This window comes from Haliaeetus albicilla, chromosome 9 (assembly GCF_947461875.1).
Source record: "Haliaeetus albicilla chromosome 9, bHalAlb1.1, whole genome shotgun sequence".
Classification (NCBI taxonomy): Eukaryota; Metazoa; Chordata; class Aves; order Accipitriformes; family Accipitridae; genus Haliaeetus; species Haliaeetus albicilla.
In genome coordinates this window covers 29,427,804-29,443,631 of record NC_091491.1, presented here as the reverse complement: position 1 = coordinate 29,443,631, position 15,828 = coordinate 29,427,804, and the positions used below count along the sequence as shown (strand labels likewise).

Genomic DNA, 15,828 nt, shown 5'->3' with positions numbered 1-15,828 from the left:
GGTCTTAATAATTTGGTCGTATCTCACCCTACCAATTTCAACAGTGATAATTATGCCAAGTATTTCCTCACCAAGTATACTCTCCCAAATATTTTCCAACACATCCACTTTCTTACCCCAATTCCTAACACCAGAATAAACCAGGTGGGGAATTGGCTCTCTTCCCCTTCTCGGTCCCATGCTTTCAAAGTATTTAAAACAGGCAGGGGGTGAGCTGAACAGCATTTGCCTCTCTCCCCACCTGTTAGCTAGACACCTTCTGATGGCTCTCGCTGTCTGCTCTTGGAGCCTTCTGCAGGCACATTGGTCATCTCTGGGATGCAGGAGGCATCAAAGCAGAAGAGAGGCTGGGCACGAGGAGGAACCAACCATCCTGCTCAGCTGCTTTCCTGGAGATGTCCAAGCCTAATTTTATACATACGCTTCTAAGAGATCCCATTAGTGGAACTAAACACTGCAGTCACATGCCACCCTGCTCCGCGCTCTTCCCTCCACCGCCCATGTGAAGACACAGAGCCATGTTAGCATGAGCAGGGGGCCCATCCTCGCCGGCACTCCCTCTCCAGGCAGACATCCCAGCTGTGGCTCTGATCAGCTGCATCCCACCAGCATCAGGGGAGCAGAGCCGTGTTCCTCTCCCTGCCCACCCAGAGCCATACCAGGATCAACGAGTTGGTGCTTTGCCAGCGCCTGAAAGATGCAGCATGCTGCACGAGGGCTAACCTCATGCACGGCAGAGCCCACAGGCCCTTTGCACCCTGCGCTCATCTCGCACCCTTCATCAGGGCTTCTACCTTTAGGCTGGGCCGGTCAGTGAGACAGAAACCCCGAGGGCTCCCCCACACGCTGCCAGGCAGGGAGGAGGAGACCATGTTCAGAGATGACGCTACTCCCCAGGAAGACTGCCAGCTCTTCTTACAGGCCAGGAAACCCTGCTGCCTCCAATTTGTCAAATACCATCTTCAGTCAAGTTCTGCTAAATACCCTCACTCCACGTGAGGCACGGTACCTCCAGCCAGGTTTCAGAGACTCCCCTGAGCTAACGGACTCCACTCCTCTGTCCAAGCTGGCAGAGATAAGCTACAAAGCTGCTTCTCTGTCCTGTCCCATTTTCCCTCTGCTCTTCTCCCACAGGGTCATCCTGCTGCAGCATGGTCAGCAAAACCAATGGAGTCAAACACCAAACAGCAGTTTCCAAAGCTCTGCTCAAGCTGCTGGATGCTGACGTCTCTCCCTCACCCCACCAGCTGCTGAGGACACCCAGTTGCTAAACTAATTCTCCCTGAAAACTACCTGACTTGGGCCAAGGATGGGGGCCAAGAATTTCCTGGGGAGCCCACAGCTTCCCCAGGCTGCCTCTCTGCCACCCCAACTCCTCCTCCCCTCGCCCGCAGCACCAGGACTCTGTCCCGTGATCTTGCCTGCCAGGGAGACCTGCCCAGACATTACTGCTTCATGTGTCCATAAGGAGAGTGATAAAAAGCTTGCTGCGTCCTCTTAAGTTACTCAACTAAAATGACAAGTGATTAGAGGGATCGAAGCCAGTTGGGAAATGAGAGGCCACCACCTCTGGATGGGCATGCTGAGAAGGAAAGTAGAAAGGTCCGAGTCCTTGTCCTCCTCCCTCCTCCTAGCACTGCTCTGCAAGTCCCAAGACCATTTCATGCTGGCACTGTCCTCATCCTGGCAGCTCCTCCTAAGCCTGAACCCTGCTTGTCCTCTCTCTTTGTAACCTTCCCATCACTTCTCCCTTGCAGAACCATTGCAATGCATCAAGCCCTCCTCGAGCTCTTTGGGCCTGGCCACACCGCATTAAAATGGGATTTATGAGCCTCAAGCACAGACAAGAGTTATGCAGTCTGCACTTCTGCACGCTGCATACCAAGTCCCCAGCTGGTTTAAATCAGATTAACTCCACTGATGTAAGACATTTAAGGCAAGAGAGTTCCATGATTTACACCAGCTAAGAAGCTGTTATATTATAGTTTGGCAGCTGCAGGTTTTAGATCTCAAGTTTTTTGGGCAAGGATCCCAAGCAACAGTGAAAGACAGAGCAGCCGAGTGGCAAAACCCATTTATTCTCAGCGCAATATGCACGCAGCCAGCACGTGTTCCACAAAAGTCTTTTTTTTAAAAAAACCAACAACCCTGATGTTCAGTTTTCAGTGCCATTGCTCTGCAAAGTCAGTGCCCCATCACAGCCCTGAGGCTCCAAACAAATCACTAAGTCATGATACTACGGAAATGCCTCCCTTCAAAAAATGATAAATTTGGGAAAATAAAGCCAGGCAACTTTAATGCAAAGGTTGCTAGCTATTGAAGATAACCTATAGACTGATTAATACAAACGCAATCAAACACACAAGAGAGTTTAATATTCAGATCAGGGCCTTCATTTCTGCCGGAGGATGCTTAAGCTTCCAATCAAACCTGGCTTCCACAAAAAAGGTGCTAACGCTACGGAGCCAGATGTGCCTGCAGAGGTGCACAAAAAGATGCAGCACTCAGGGCAGGTGAAATGGCACAGAAATCCACCAGGAAAAATGCTAACACTGCCTGAAAAGGAAGGTTTAGTCCTTTCTCCTCCAACTTAGCAAAGCAGCTTCTTCATACCAGTAGCGGCTGGTTTGTCAGAGCCAGGAGAGCGGCAGGAGCCCAGTGCCATTCCCATGCCACCCAGAAGCCTGCAAGCGGGCAGCAGACCTGCAGCCTTCCCTGCTGCCTCCTGTCCAGTGCCGGCTGTGCAGGGAAACGGGAGGGACCGGGGAGCCCCGCCAGCCCCATAAATCACCAGGCGCCCAGCGCAGTAAATCTGACCTCCCTTGCAAGGGAAATATAAATCAGCTTTACTAGCAGCTTCTGAAACAAAAACTAAGCTCATGAAACTGTAAAAATGCCTCTTTAAACATCCTGTGCCCCGAACAGACCACTGAAAGCCCCGTCAGGCTGAGGGAGAGCAAACAAGCTTTCCAAGAGACAAGACAACTCGTGGGTTGACAAACCGAGAAAAGGCATTTCAGACTGAGCAGCTTCTTGCTGGCAGGCGGCACGACATGGATATCTTTAGCACATGGTAAAGACAGGGTAGGGAATCGGGAGGAATGAATTAGCCAGCATTAATACCGTCGTTTGTATTCAGCGTACTTCAAAGCACTCGCAATGCAGACATCACCAGACACGCAAAAAAATTGCCCAAGTCTAACAGAGACCAAAGTACAGCACATTCGCTGGAGCCCCCAGAGTAATGATTGGCAGGGGTTGGACGGGACCCTCGGGGCCACCTCACCCCACAGCCCCCGGGGGGATGAAGCAGGCCACCTTCCCGCCTGCTCTTCCCTAACGCCTGCCTGCGCAAATTAAACACTACTGCCCTGCTCTTTAATGAGCTAGCATGGGACGGCTGTGCCAGGACGACAAGGGCAAGCCCAGAGGAAGCCTCACGAACCAGTGCAGAGGCAGGAGTTACTGGGCAGAGCCAAACTGGGACAGGGCTCAGCAGGGGCGCAGGGGAGTCGTAGCCGCCCACGTCCCAGCAATAAAGAGCAAGACTGCGCCTGAGATCCGTGGCAGGAAGTCTGCACGGAATATTATGGCTGGGCAGAGGCTCCAGATGCCGAGAAAGCTGCTGGTGCCGGCGGTGCTAGCCATGGGAACAGCTATTTCAGCAACACACGCCTCTGGGGACGGGCCACCACCGTGTGCCATCCACAAACAGCTTTGAGGCTGGTCACCTCCTCCTGGGGCAGCTGTATGGCCAGGCAGGACCCCGGTGCTCTCTGCCACCACTGCCAGGGCACAGGGAGGGCACGTGGCCAGCCCGGGAAGGGACGATGCCATCACCGGTGCGTCGGGCCAGCCAGGCAGCTGGCAGGGACTGCCCACGGAAAGGACAGGCGGGGCTGGGGGAGCTCCAGGGAAGGGGTTTGGAGCCCAGGGATGCAACATTCCTCCTCACGCAACCGGTCCAAGGCTAGAGAGCATGCGGGTCCCAGGAGAAGCACCCGCGTGCAGCCGGGGAAGGAAAACATGGCATCAACTGAACCAAGCCCCTTCTGCCAGCTGCCTTGTTTTCCTGCAGATTTATTGTTGTTCCTGCACTCAATAACAGCAGAGCAAAGGCACAATAAGGAAACTTAAGTGATCAGTGGCTGCTAATCAGCAAAGCTTTCCAAGAGCTCACCGAAGCCAAGAGGAAAGGCTCGACAACCGCTCTCTGCTGCTGCTTGTTCAGCGCGCAGCCGCACCACAAGCGTGCGGCACCTCTTTCTGCTGACATCTCAAGGGGAAGGGGGGCTGTAAACACACACAGAGCAAGCACGCTTGCTCCTGTCTCACCTATCCTACCATCTCAGGGCACAAGGGCAGGGCCAGCTGCTGCGCGGCATGGATAACCTCCTGCCGCTCACGCCAGTGGAGACTTGGATGTGGGCGGTCTTGGACCGAAGGGTCCTTCACTCTGCAGGAAGGAGCAGAACCCCAGGAGCCCACCCCAAGAGTTTATTAACTTTCCTGGCATTTCAAATAGTACTGGATAACATCTCCGTGCAGAAGAAAAAAGAAAGCCCGTGTTGCCAGAGGCTGCTGCTGCGGCAGCTGAGCAGAGGCTTACCTTTGGGCATGATGCGATGCATTGCAACTGACAAGAAGAAGATCGAGTCGCTGTAGTAGGTCCCTGATCCAGCGCTGAAGTGTTTCTGCATGGCTTCAACGATTGGAAACAGCTTTTCTGTCAGCTCATTCACATCATGGACTATTACCTGGGAGAGACACCAGAAACACCACTCAGCTGCTGCCTCTGGGGACTGGCCCAGCGCTGGCAGCCTTTGCTCAGCCTGCACCGACATGGGGCGATGGGGGGAAGGTTGTTAAAGCCCAAATACTGGTGGTGGCACTGCAGCTGCAAAAAGGGGCCCAACTGCCCCGGCCCCTGCACGTCCCCCTGCCACGAGAGCCAGCTAAGCGCGGCAGGGAAAGGAGGGAAGGATTTTTACAGCCATTTCATAACCGTGAGATGGGCAGACTCGAATCCACTCACACAATCAAGCATGCTGTATGTTTAGTGGGTTTTTTTCTGGTCTGTTCCCACTGCCTAATGCAACCGCATATCTGGTCGCCCATATGGAGTCCATCAGAAGAGGTGACGGTTCGCTCCAGGCTCTGGCATCCTGCCGTTTTGAGGCAAGCCAGACCACGTCACTTACCCTGAGGACCAAAACTTGCTCCCTGCTCCAGAGGCAGGCTGCGACAGGGCCAGGGACGCAGCCCGGATTTCCTGAACCTTAGCCCGGCATGGAGGCAAGCTCTGCAGCACGTCCTGCCGGGGCTGGAGGGGGAAAGGGAGGATGGGCCACTGCATGCCAATGAAAATCCAAACATCAGGAGTTACAGCAGAGCCGAGCAACTTCTCTAGATGGATCACAGCCCGCTTGTGCTGGAGCTTTGCTCGTGCTCAGCCAGCAATGCTCTGCGCGTCTCAGCCCTGCTGGAGCCCACGCACCAGCACTGGCCCTGGCACACCTGTGCAGGTCATGGCTATGGGACAGTGTGCTGGTTTTGGCTGGGATAGAGTTAATTTTCTTCACAGTAGCTAGTGTGGGGCTATGATTCGGATTTGTGCTGATAACACCGTTGATAACAGAGGGATGCTTTCATTATTGCTGAGCAGTGCTCACACAGAGCCGAGGCCTTTTCTGCTTCTCCCCCCACCCCACCAGCGAGCAGGCTGGGGGGGCACAAGGAGTTGGGAGGGGACACAGCCAGGACAGCGGACCCTGACTGACCCAAGGCGTAGTCCAGACCGTATGGCGTCATGTTCAGCATATAAAGCTGGGGGAAGAAGGAGGAAGGGGGGGACATCTGGAGTTACAGCATTTGTCTTCCCAAGTCACCGTTACGGGTGATGGAGCCCTGCTTTCCTGGAGATGGCTGAACACCTGCCTGCCCATGGGAAGTGGGGAATGAATACCTTGGTTTGCTTTGCTTGTGTGTGCACGGCTTGTGCTTTACCTATGAAACTGTCTTTATCTCAACCCATGAGTTTTCTCACTTTTACTCTTTCAGTTCTCCCCCCATCCTATCGGGGGAGTGAGCGAGCGGCTGTGTGGGTCTCAGTTGCCAGCTGGGGTTAAACCGTGACAGCCAGAAACAGGAGCAACTGCAAATGTACCTTGTCAGCTACTGAAATTTTACAAGCTTATAATTAATTTTGGTCAAAGTCCGATGAACAGGAACTTTCATGCAGCCTGATGCTCATTATACACACAGAAGAATGCAGGTCACTGAATCACGCAAGATAACCAGAGGGATTTTCAGGGCAATTAAGAGAGACGAGGGACACGACCCTGGTGCGGATAAGGGGGAGTGCAAGAACTCGAGTGTGGAGACTCGAGGTCGCGCTGCCTTCTTCAGGCCAGGGAAAGCAGGAAGAACCCCACAGGAACTGAAGGCCAGCAAGGACACAACTTTGCAGCAGTACTTGAATTTTGGAAAGGGGAGCCTATATCCCTTGTTTGAGGGATACCGAGACACTTCCCCAAGCTGGCCCTGCCTTCAGCAGGGAACTCAACCCCACAGTCTCTGTAGGTCCATTCCAAACTAAACTAATCAAGGGTTCTGCAGTTTCTCTCCTTTTCCCTACTAAAACTTCATCTGCTTAACAGCAAGGAGCCCTGCACTACACACTTAAACATGCAGGACAGATCATTTGTTCGTTTGTTTGTTTAAGAAAAAACAACCCTAAACCAAGTCAAGTGCTTCAAAGGGAAAAGCAGTTCTGGAGCCCGAGCTGGTGCAATGACCGTCCTCTCCATGGGATGCACAAGGGCCTGCTTTGACACCCAGCAAGGCTGGCACAGAGATGGAGGCAGTGAGCAGTCTGGAGCTTCTTCCTCCCACACCTTCTTGCAGAAAACGCTACCGAGATCAAAGTGCTCTCGCATCAGAGCAGAGCTTGCCGGAGGCGGGGAGCCGCTCGTGGGACCTGCAGTACACCGAACGAGGCAAGGTGACGGGCCCCTCCTGACCGCCGGCACAACGGGCGAGCCCACAGCGGGGTACCGCTGGAGGACAGCCACAGCAAAGTCCCCGCGACTCCCCTCCTGGGGAGACCACCCCAAACACCCACCCTCAGCCACTGGCCCTTGCTGTCAGACGGGTGCCGTCCGAGAGCCCTGGTGCAGGCTCCGCGGCCATGTCCCTCGGCACGGCGGCCACGCTGCCGGCGTCCGGGCTGCTGGGCTCAGGGCCAAGCGCCTGCAGGAGGACGGCAGGAAAAACACAGAACAACGTGTACCAGGAACGTGCATGAGGAGAGCTCATCAGCAGCCACACCTGGCTTTGGATAGCACAGCATATTCCCCAAGACACCGCAGGGGAGGAAACGCCGTTACCGGTAACGTTACGGCAGCGCCTCGCTCCAGCCCTGCCTAGCCGTGCGGCCGGCTTCGCCGTCGCGGTTAGCACCGGCAGCGCTGCAGGAACAGGCAGGAGAGCAGCACGGCTGCGGGGAGCAGATCGGCAGCACCAAGCGCTGCTGCCGGCAGCGATCCCAGGTGACAAAACAGAGCAAAACACCACTACTCTCCAGGTGCAAAGGCACCACCACCACTGGGATGCGCGACGCTCTGCTCCCAGCCCAGCGCGGTAGGGGCAGCTTCGGGGTCTGGCTGGACTGGAGAAGCACGAAGGAGAAATACAGCACCTGTAACCACCCTTCTCTGCATCCAGCAAAGGCAGCCTGAGGTCTGCACAGCACATGGGAAACAGCTGAGCAGGGGGAAAAATAAGTCAAACCAATTCCAGTCACCTTTGAAATGAGCAGAGTGCCAAGCACCAGTGGACAAAAATCATGGGAAAAATACTCCTGAAACTCCAGACGCAGCATCATCCGCCTTCCCTCCCCGGGGCCAAAGAAAACAGGAAAAATTGTGTCTTTTGCCCACCCTTTGATTAGGCACTTCTGCAAAGCAAACCCCTGAGCAGCTGAACCTTCCTTCCGCAGCCACAGGCCGGCCAGTCTCTCCAGGACCGCAAGGGCTTCTCCTCTCCCCACTGCTGACTTTAGCACAGCTTGTTGATCCGCTGCTAATTTTGTGCTTCATTATTTATTTGTGTAGCAGCTTTCAGTAAATCCCTGTAGCTAAATCCGACCACATTTGCTGAGAACATTAAGAAAAGTAAGTTCTAGGGGTTTCCTGTGCAAGCAGTTTTATAAGCACGTGTCCCGCGCTGAGAAAAGACCCTTTCAACTGATTCACTAGGAAAAAACAACCCACGTTTCGTTTGTCTTTAACTTTCCCTCCTTCTCATGCCAGGTATCTTTGCAGCTCTCTTGTAAGCGCTGGGTCACGGCAGCTCAGTTAAATTCAGCCCAGCACGTCTTCGCACAGCACCAGACCCGCAGAGGAGTCAGCGTTTGGCAGCATCCTCCGCGGGGCTGATCTAAACAAGCAACCAGGAAGAGCAACGAGCAGAACGCGCAGTTAATTTTATTCTCAGAGGGGAACGGAATAAATAAGCGATATGAATCAGCACCAGGAGTCAGAGCGTGCAGCCCAGAGTTGCAGGAAACGAGGCGAGCCGGGTCTCTTTGTAAGCACAGTATCGTCTGCTGAGACATGCCCAGGCTCGCTCCGGAGCACTTCCCGCTCACCACGAAGCGGGAGAGGCTGCAGGGATCACCCTGCAACCCACGGGGCAGGACACGCTCCCTGCGACTGCGAGGATAAAAGCCCTGGTAAAAGCCCAGCAGAACCTCCGGGAGCCGAGGCTCGGAGGACGAGGCGTGGGCAGGAAGGCCGGGTCCTGGCTGGGTGCCGGCGTGCGGCGAGTCCTTCCTCCGTCCCCGCCGCTCACGGGTGCTTCCCGGCCAACTTCCTCCGTCCCCGCCGCTCTCCACCCCACGCCAAAAAGCCACGCAGGCACCACAGCGCAGAGCACCAGCTCCATCTGCCGCTCGCCCTCGGCACGCTGCGCTCCCAGCTCCACAGCTGGGGCACATCTGTAAAGGCACCGTGGGAGCGGTGATGCCACGTCACGACTGCCCCCACGCCTGGGGCAGCCCGGGTCCGCTCTGCCCTGCGCAGCAGGGAGGGTCCTGTGCCTGAGCTGCTCCCACGCACCCCACCGCGGTGCATCCCAAAGCCCCTCTGCTCTCACCCTCCGCACGCTGCCCTGCCTGGCAGGCCGCAGCCGGCTGCTTCAGCCTCCAGGAGATCTTGAAAGTTTCTGAACTTGCTTAGGGAGAGACGAGAGCTGGCCCATGACCTTCCCCAAGGGTTAGGATCTAGGTCTGATTCCTGGGCTTCACTCTAACAGAGGACCCAACCGATCCCAGCTCTGCTGGGAGGGGAGGGCAAGGACAGCTCCAAAAGCAGAGCCTGAATCACATCCTCACAAAGAAAAAGTAAAGTTCAAGGTTTTTATCAATCCTGCCTCAGCAGCTCACGCTGCCCTCTGAGCACTTCATCAAGCCTCATCTCTGGGCCTGCTCCAGGAAAACAGCAGAAGAACCAGGAGAGCGTTCTGGGGACACCAAGAGAACCAGGAAAGGAGAGGTCTCAGGATGAAGAGGGGTTACTGCTGGGGCTACCTGAGTATCAGGATCAACTGCCTTCAACATTTTAGCAGCACCAAAAGTCCAAGTTAGGGTGATGTTTCTTGCTGATAAAGAGGAATAGGGTAGGCTACAGCAAGAATAAAGAGGTGCTGTCACCTGCTGGCGTACCAGAAACCGGTGCAGTATTAGGGGCGAGGCTGTACACTTGAGGAGCAGGCAACAGCCTCTGCTCTGTACTAGGAACTCTACCTAAAAACAGGAAAGTGGATAGATCTGAAGTCTACTGCCAACCACAGGCCAGCTAATGAAACCAGGATACGTCAGGCTCTGCCAGGAGAGAGGAAAGAAGCTGCCCCACTGAGTAGATCCCAGGCGAGATCTCACCTGAGCCCACCAGACCACGCTGCTTGCTTACACCCAAAAGATCAGTTCTGGCACAGACCTACTCACCAAGCCATGAGCCAGGCTTTACTACGAGTCCACAGGCACCTACAGAGAGAGGCCCATCCTGCAACAGACACATCGCCGCACGCCCCCACCTCACGCAACATTCAACTCACAAGCCTGCATCCCCCTGGAGAAGCAATGCCGGCAAGGCCACCCGCAGAAGAATTTGGTTTCTGAGAAGAGCAGATGGCAATAAGGCAGCCGCACGCAGAGAGGGGTGTGTGCAAGGGATCTGCATGCCGTGGTGGCCCGGGGGTCCTCCCACTCCAGGGGACATGGTACCACAAACCGGAGCTGGGCTGACGCTCTGCACATTTGCCCTGCGCCGTCATGGGGCACGGCTGGTCCACCCCGCTGCAGCAGGGAGGAATGCTCCTGAAGGTAGCTGTGCAGACCCCCTCCAGAGAGCTGAGCACTGCCGGCAGGGTGCAGGTTACCCCCCACTGACGGATACGTGACCTGACTGAGCGCCAGCACTAGTAAAGCGCTGTTTAAGGAGAAGGAGAGGTGGGATTATTTACCAGCAAATGATCTGTATAAACAATGTTGAGGTTACGTCTCAGCAGAGTTCAGCTAATATTAAACACCTGAAAGATGAGAAATGGAAAGTTACAGCAGAAGCAGAGGACGCTTCCAGGCAATGCTCTGCAGCAGCGCCTCAGGACAGGAGAGTCAAGTTACCCGGAGCCTCTGAACTTGATGCTCCTTCAGTTTTCAGACACTGTGTTTAATGTGAAGGAAAGCCTGACTGTGCATGGACTGCACGGACTACGTTTTTGGGAGGCGGAACCGTTTCTCTGGCAGGTAGCCGGGTGAACGTTTGCACGTGGAAGCACTCTGCCCTTTGCAGGCTTTCCGTTCCCCTTTTCAAGAGCCACGAGCAGCAGGGCGACAGCCTTTTCTGATCACGGTCCCGCGGGACCACTTGGGAAGTGGGGGCACGCCTGGCCCCTGCGCTGAGAGGCTTAACCGGGGCTAACAGCAGGGTCTCTAGAAGAGGAGCAGCACTGCTCAGAGCAACCGCTCTTCTCCCGCAGAAGTGGCTTGCCAGAGGTCTCCCCAGGCCACGCAGCCACCCAGCCCCGGGCGAGGGAATCGCCGAGCCGCACCGGGACACCTCCCGGCAGGCAGCAGCAGCAGCAGCAGCAGCAGCAGCAGCAGCAGGAGGGAGCGCAGGGTCGCGGCTCGCACAGAACGAGCCCTCCAGCAGACCGGAGAGGCCGGGGAGCGGCGCCGTAGGGAGCCCCCGCCGCAGGGAGCCCCCGCCGCAGGGAGCCGGAGCAAGGGCTGAGGGTTGAGCAAGTTTCTTCCCGCCCGGCTGCCGCTCCCTTTGTCTCACGGGAAGAACGACCGCGCTCGCAGGCCCCGCGCGCTTCCGTCGCGACGCCCGGCAGGACGGCGGGCGAGCGGGCGGCAGCCCCGCGGGACGCCCCGCCGAAGGCCAGGCCGGCGGCGCCGCCCCGCTCCGCTGCCCGCGGCCGAGGGGCCCGGCCCGGCCGCTCCGCCGCCCGCCCCGCCGGTCGCACCTGGTGCCGGAAGGCGGCGCCGCGCAGCAGGTCCCGCAGCAGCCCCAGGCCGATGTCCCGGCTGGCGCCCTCGGTGACGAGGTGGAGGTGCAGCGCGTCCCCGCCGCCCAGCCGGCCGTGCCGCAGCAGGGAGCGCAGGGCCGCCTGCCCCTTGGCGCGCAGCGCCGGGCTGCGCTCCGCCTTGGTGAACATCATCAGGAGGTGCAGGTCGCGGCCCCCCGCCGCCGCCTGGCCGGCGGGGCGCTGGGGGTGGCGGTGGGCCGGAGCGGGCGGCGTGGCGCGGAGGCGGCGGGTGGCGCTGGAGAAGGTCTCGCCGCCGCCGCCCAGGTAGTAGAAGGCGCAGACGGCCAGGGCGGCGGCCAGCGCCAGGGCGCAGGGCTGCGAGCGCGCCCAGCCCCGGGCGGCGCGGCCCATCGCCGCCATGCCGGGGGCGGGACCGCCGCCCCGCCCCGGCCCCGCCCCCACCCCCGCGCCCCGCCCCGGCCCCGCCCACAGACGGAGGCCGCCGGCAGCGTACAAAGGTTTAATCGAGTCCGGTATTTACAATCCTTACAGCATGTACAGTCCGCGAAGTAACTACAAAGGTAAGAACGCGCTTCTCTCATTTACAATGGCAAACTACAGAAAACTACAGTCAAGTTTTAGATACAGAGGCTACAGACGTAATAAATGCGAACTAGGGCCGGTTATACATTCTTTACAGTTACACCTTAAGGGGGGGGGGGGAAGGGTTCACAGGGGAACGCAAGCATTTTACTGCTGGAATGCTTAAAAAACACCAAGTACAGAGAGACGCGTGGATGAAGAAAAAAAAAAGTTCATTATTTCAGACAGAGTTACCTCTCTGCTTGAGGAAACGACAATTTCTCTATTAAAACATGAACAATCTAGGATCCTTACAAAAAAAGTGAGCGGGATTTTTTCCTCCTCTATCATCTCCTTCCATGGGAAGAGAAACAAGAAAATACTGTATGCAGGAAGATAAAGCAAGCATCTGAAAGGGGGTATACCAAAGCGGCACATTAGTCGTCCCCCCCCGCCCCGTATTGCCTTTCTGGAGTTGTCCCCATCTTAAAAATGCACTGTTGTGCAAACAAGACATTTCAGCTATCAGGCTGCACAAACAAGTGGCATAAACTCTAACTTCGGAAAAAGTGTCCAGCAGTGAACAGGCAGAGACGCTAGTCTGCAAAACTGACTCTCAAAATACTTTCAGTGTATTAAATAACCAGAATAATCAGCTTAGTCCTTTTGACAGTATAAAAATGTTACGGCTTTAGCACTCACACATCATTTGTAATTCTATCAAATGGTCCTTTGATAGTCACTGTGTCATTTGAGATTCTCATGATCAAGAAGCAGAGTTAACATCCACACTGTAAAACAGATGGCTGCAGGGAAGCACCGAAGTCCTGAAAACATCACAGCCAACCCTGTGCTAATTCTAGTTCTCACCTTTTTTCTTTAGTGCTACAAAGTTTTTACTCTATCAAGGAGAACTCTAATAAGTTGGACATGTGTGTACTGATGTCATACTGCAGAACAGGAGAAAATTCCTCTTGTACGGGGATTTGCTGACAGCAGTTGGAAGGTCTGGTTGCATTTTCTAAAACTATTTCAGCTCAGTATATAAAGAGGTAAAATATAAAACCCCACAAAGTGAAAAACACAGTATTAATACAGGATCCTTTAACACGCTAACATTAGAAGCCACACAAGGTACAATCCAAAGCCCCTGAAATCAGTGGAAATACTGCCACTGATTTCAGTGACTTCTTGGATTAGGTCCTAATTGGTAAGGAGGCTGAAGTCCACAATGTACTAATGAACAACTAACGTTCTTTCAGACTGTGCGTTCAGTATGTGGAGCTTGTGAAAGCAAAGAAAGACTTCTACCATCTACCGCCTTCACCCAAATTTATGGGAACAAAGTCCAGCATGTCTAATATAATTCAGTGGCATAAAATATGAAACCCTATGAACAATCAGTACAATACAGACCACTAAGGAGACCCCACGAACACTCTTTGAATCAACATGCAATGTTAAGTAAATTACACCTCTGAAATCAAGATGCATTAGAATATACGTTGAGCTCCTCAACATACATCTTTCCAAGAGACTTCTAGAACATATGATCTAACTGGCTAGAAAAAATATTATAAAATCCTTCATATCTAGTAAATTACTATAAATCCATGTGAAAGCTGATTTTAAACTGTGTTAGGAATCTACTGCTTTGTACCTCACCAATTAAGACCTACTATGTTTCACACCTACAGAGAAACATGAACTGGAATTGAAGCTTTCCATCGTCTTGTACAGAGTACAAGATGCTAACCCACAATGGAGCCTTACTGACTACTATTCTAGTTATACTCAGATTCCTATTGTAATAAAAATGGAAGTTTCCCAATATTACTGAAAAGCAGATTAGCGCTTGAGTCAGAACTTGATATAGAATCCAGACCTTCAGAGCCCTGGTAATAATCATACTTTGTACTACTGAGGACTGAATCCTGTGAGTTACAGAGGCCCTGGAGCACTGAGCCTGCCAGTGTCTGGTAGGACTAAGCCCTCAATACATTTCATGTGACTTAAGGGCATATTCATTTTTGCTGATGAGCAACATATTAAACATATGTATTGCACCCGACCTGAAAAAAGCTTTAATTGCATGCACTTTGTACTAGACATCCTAGAGTACCTAAAAGGATTGGGGAACGAGGCTGCAGGATCAGAAGTGACATACCTGCTCCCTGAACCATTACAACTCCAGAGCTCCTGACAAGAGTAATACAGTCTGTGGATCAGGTATATTATGTTATTAGTCCTTTAGCATAAATAGACTGATACTGCTTCCCAGACAGATGAGAGTCGGGAATGCAGCACATGGATCTGCAGAGCTACTGGGAAGAAACTTTTTTTGTCTACAGGAAGTCATCCTGCAAAATTTGTCACAGATTTTTGTGGCTAGGAAGGAAAATACCAGTGGAGATTTTAAATACGTGTCTTGGACATTTTTTCAGCAGCACGGACTGAGATAGCGATTATGCCATTAAGCTTTAGGTAGCTTTACATTACAGCCGATCACACTATATACCGCCTGTCATGTAGGCTGCAAAAGACAAATCTTTGGAAAAACCTATGTCTGAAGTGTATACTATACATGGTCATATCCTACATTGTCCCATCTGTACACTGAGAATTTTACTTTCTCTAAGATCTACTAAAACATCCATTGCTGTTAAATACTGCAGATTAGGAAGTATATTATAATTTCACAGACAGCTATTTAAAAAACAACTTACTAGAAATTACTGCTTATTACAGGTGATATTCCTAAGTTTCTTATTATTCAGACTAAACGCACTCTTTAAATGGGCAGAATCTGCTTTTCCTAGCATAATTAGACCATACACAAAAAAGAACTATTTTGTAAGATTCTTATGCTTGGAAAAAATCTATTGGACAATTCTAAAATGCTATTAGCTTTGCAGCAATAATCATTCAGATTTGATGCATTATTATACATTTGATGCAAAATTATAAATATTTGAAATACATTGTTGAAATTTAACGTGCCAGAAAGTTTAATTTTACCATAGCTTACAGAATTTGTTTACCCAATTTTGCTTAGCCAGCTTGGAGAAAAGCCAATTCATTTCCTAAATACATTTAAACAGCAGGTTAGCAAAATGCCATGGCTATTAGGATTATTAAAAACTCACATTGATAGCATGTTACCTAAAAGTTCTCAATTTGTCCACAGGGCAGACAAATAGAGCATAAAGAATGGCATCTGCTGGTTTGGGGCTTCAGGTGATTACTGTCTAGGTATTAAATAACCTGACACATAAGCACGTATCTACAGACACCATTTATGCATGCGTATCAGCAGAGTGGAGCTCACTATTGAGTAAAGCAAATTGTGTTGCTGCCCTCAGAATACAGCTGGAGACTATGCTCATTCATTACTTCGCTAAAATGTGTGGTGAAGTTCCTAGGTTTTCTTGTACACACGTTAGTTTAGACAACATGTATCCATATACTTCTTTGCAGATTATATAAAGGATACTGCTTCCTGGTAAAAAGGATCAATTGCCCTCAATTTAGCATGGCTGCATTACATATGAGACTTTATATACTCAGCTTATGGCTAGTAGTGAGAACAGCAAAAAGAAAAGGTAACAAACAGCCTTCATACGACTGTTCTACACAAACTCCATTGGCTCAATATTTACTTTCATGTCTCCAATTTCAAGTTTTGATGTCAAAATACTACAAACAAACCTCACA

The 15,828-nt window shown here is 52.7% G+C and overlaps 1 protein-coding gene across 1 annotated transcript in view; it reads right to left on the bottom strand.

The window, feature by feature from the left end:
* The window catches only part of XXYLT1 (xyloside xylosyltransferase 1), a 37,843-nt gene extending 25,857 nt beyond the window's left edge, over positions 1–11,986 (bottom strand). The window contains exons 1-2 of the mRNA XM_069792351.1: positions 11,530–11,986; positions 4,610–4,757 (exon numbers count right to left, since the gene is read on the bottom strand). Coding sequence (XP_069648452.1) covers positions 4,610–4,757; positions 11,530–11,952 — 571 coding nt within the window. The 5' untranslated portion in view covers positions 11,953–11,986. The remainder of the gene's footprint in view (positions 1–4,609; positions 4,758–11,529) is intronic.
* Between the last annotated feature and the right edge of the window lie 3,842 nt (positions 11,987–15,828).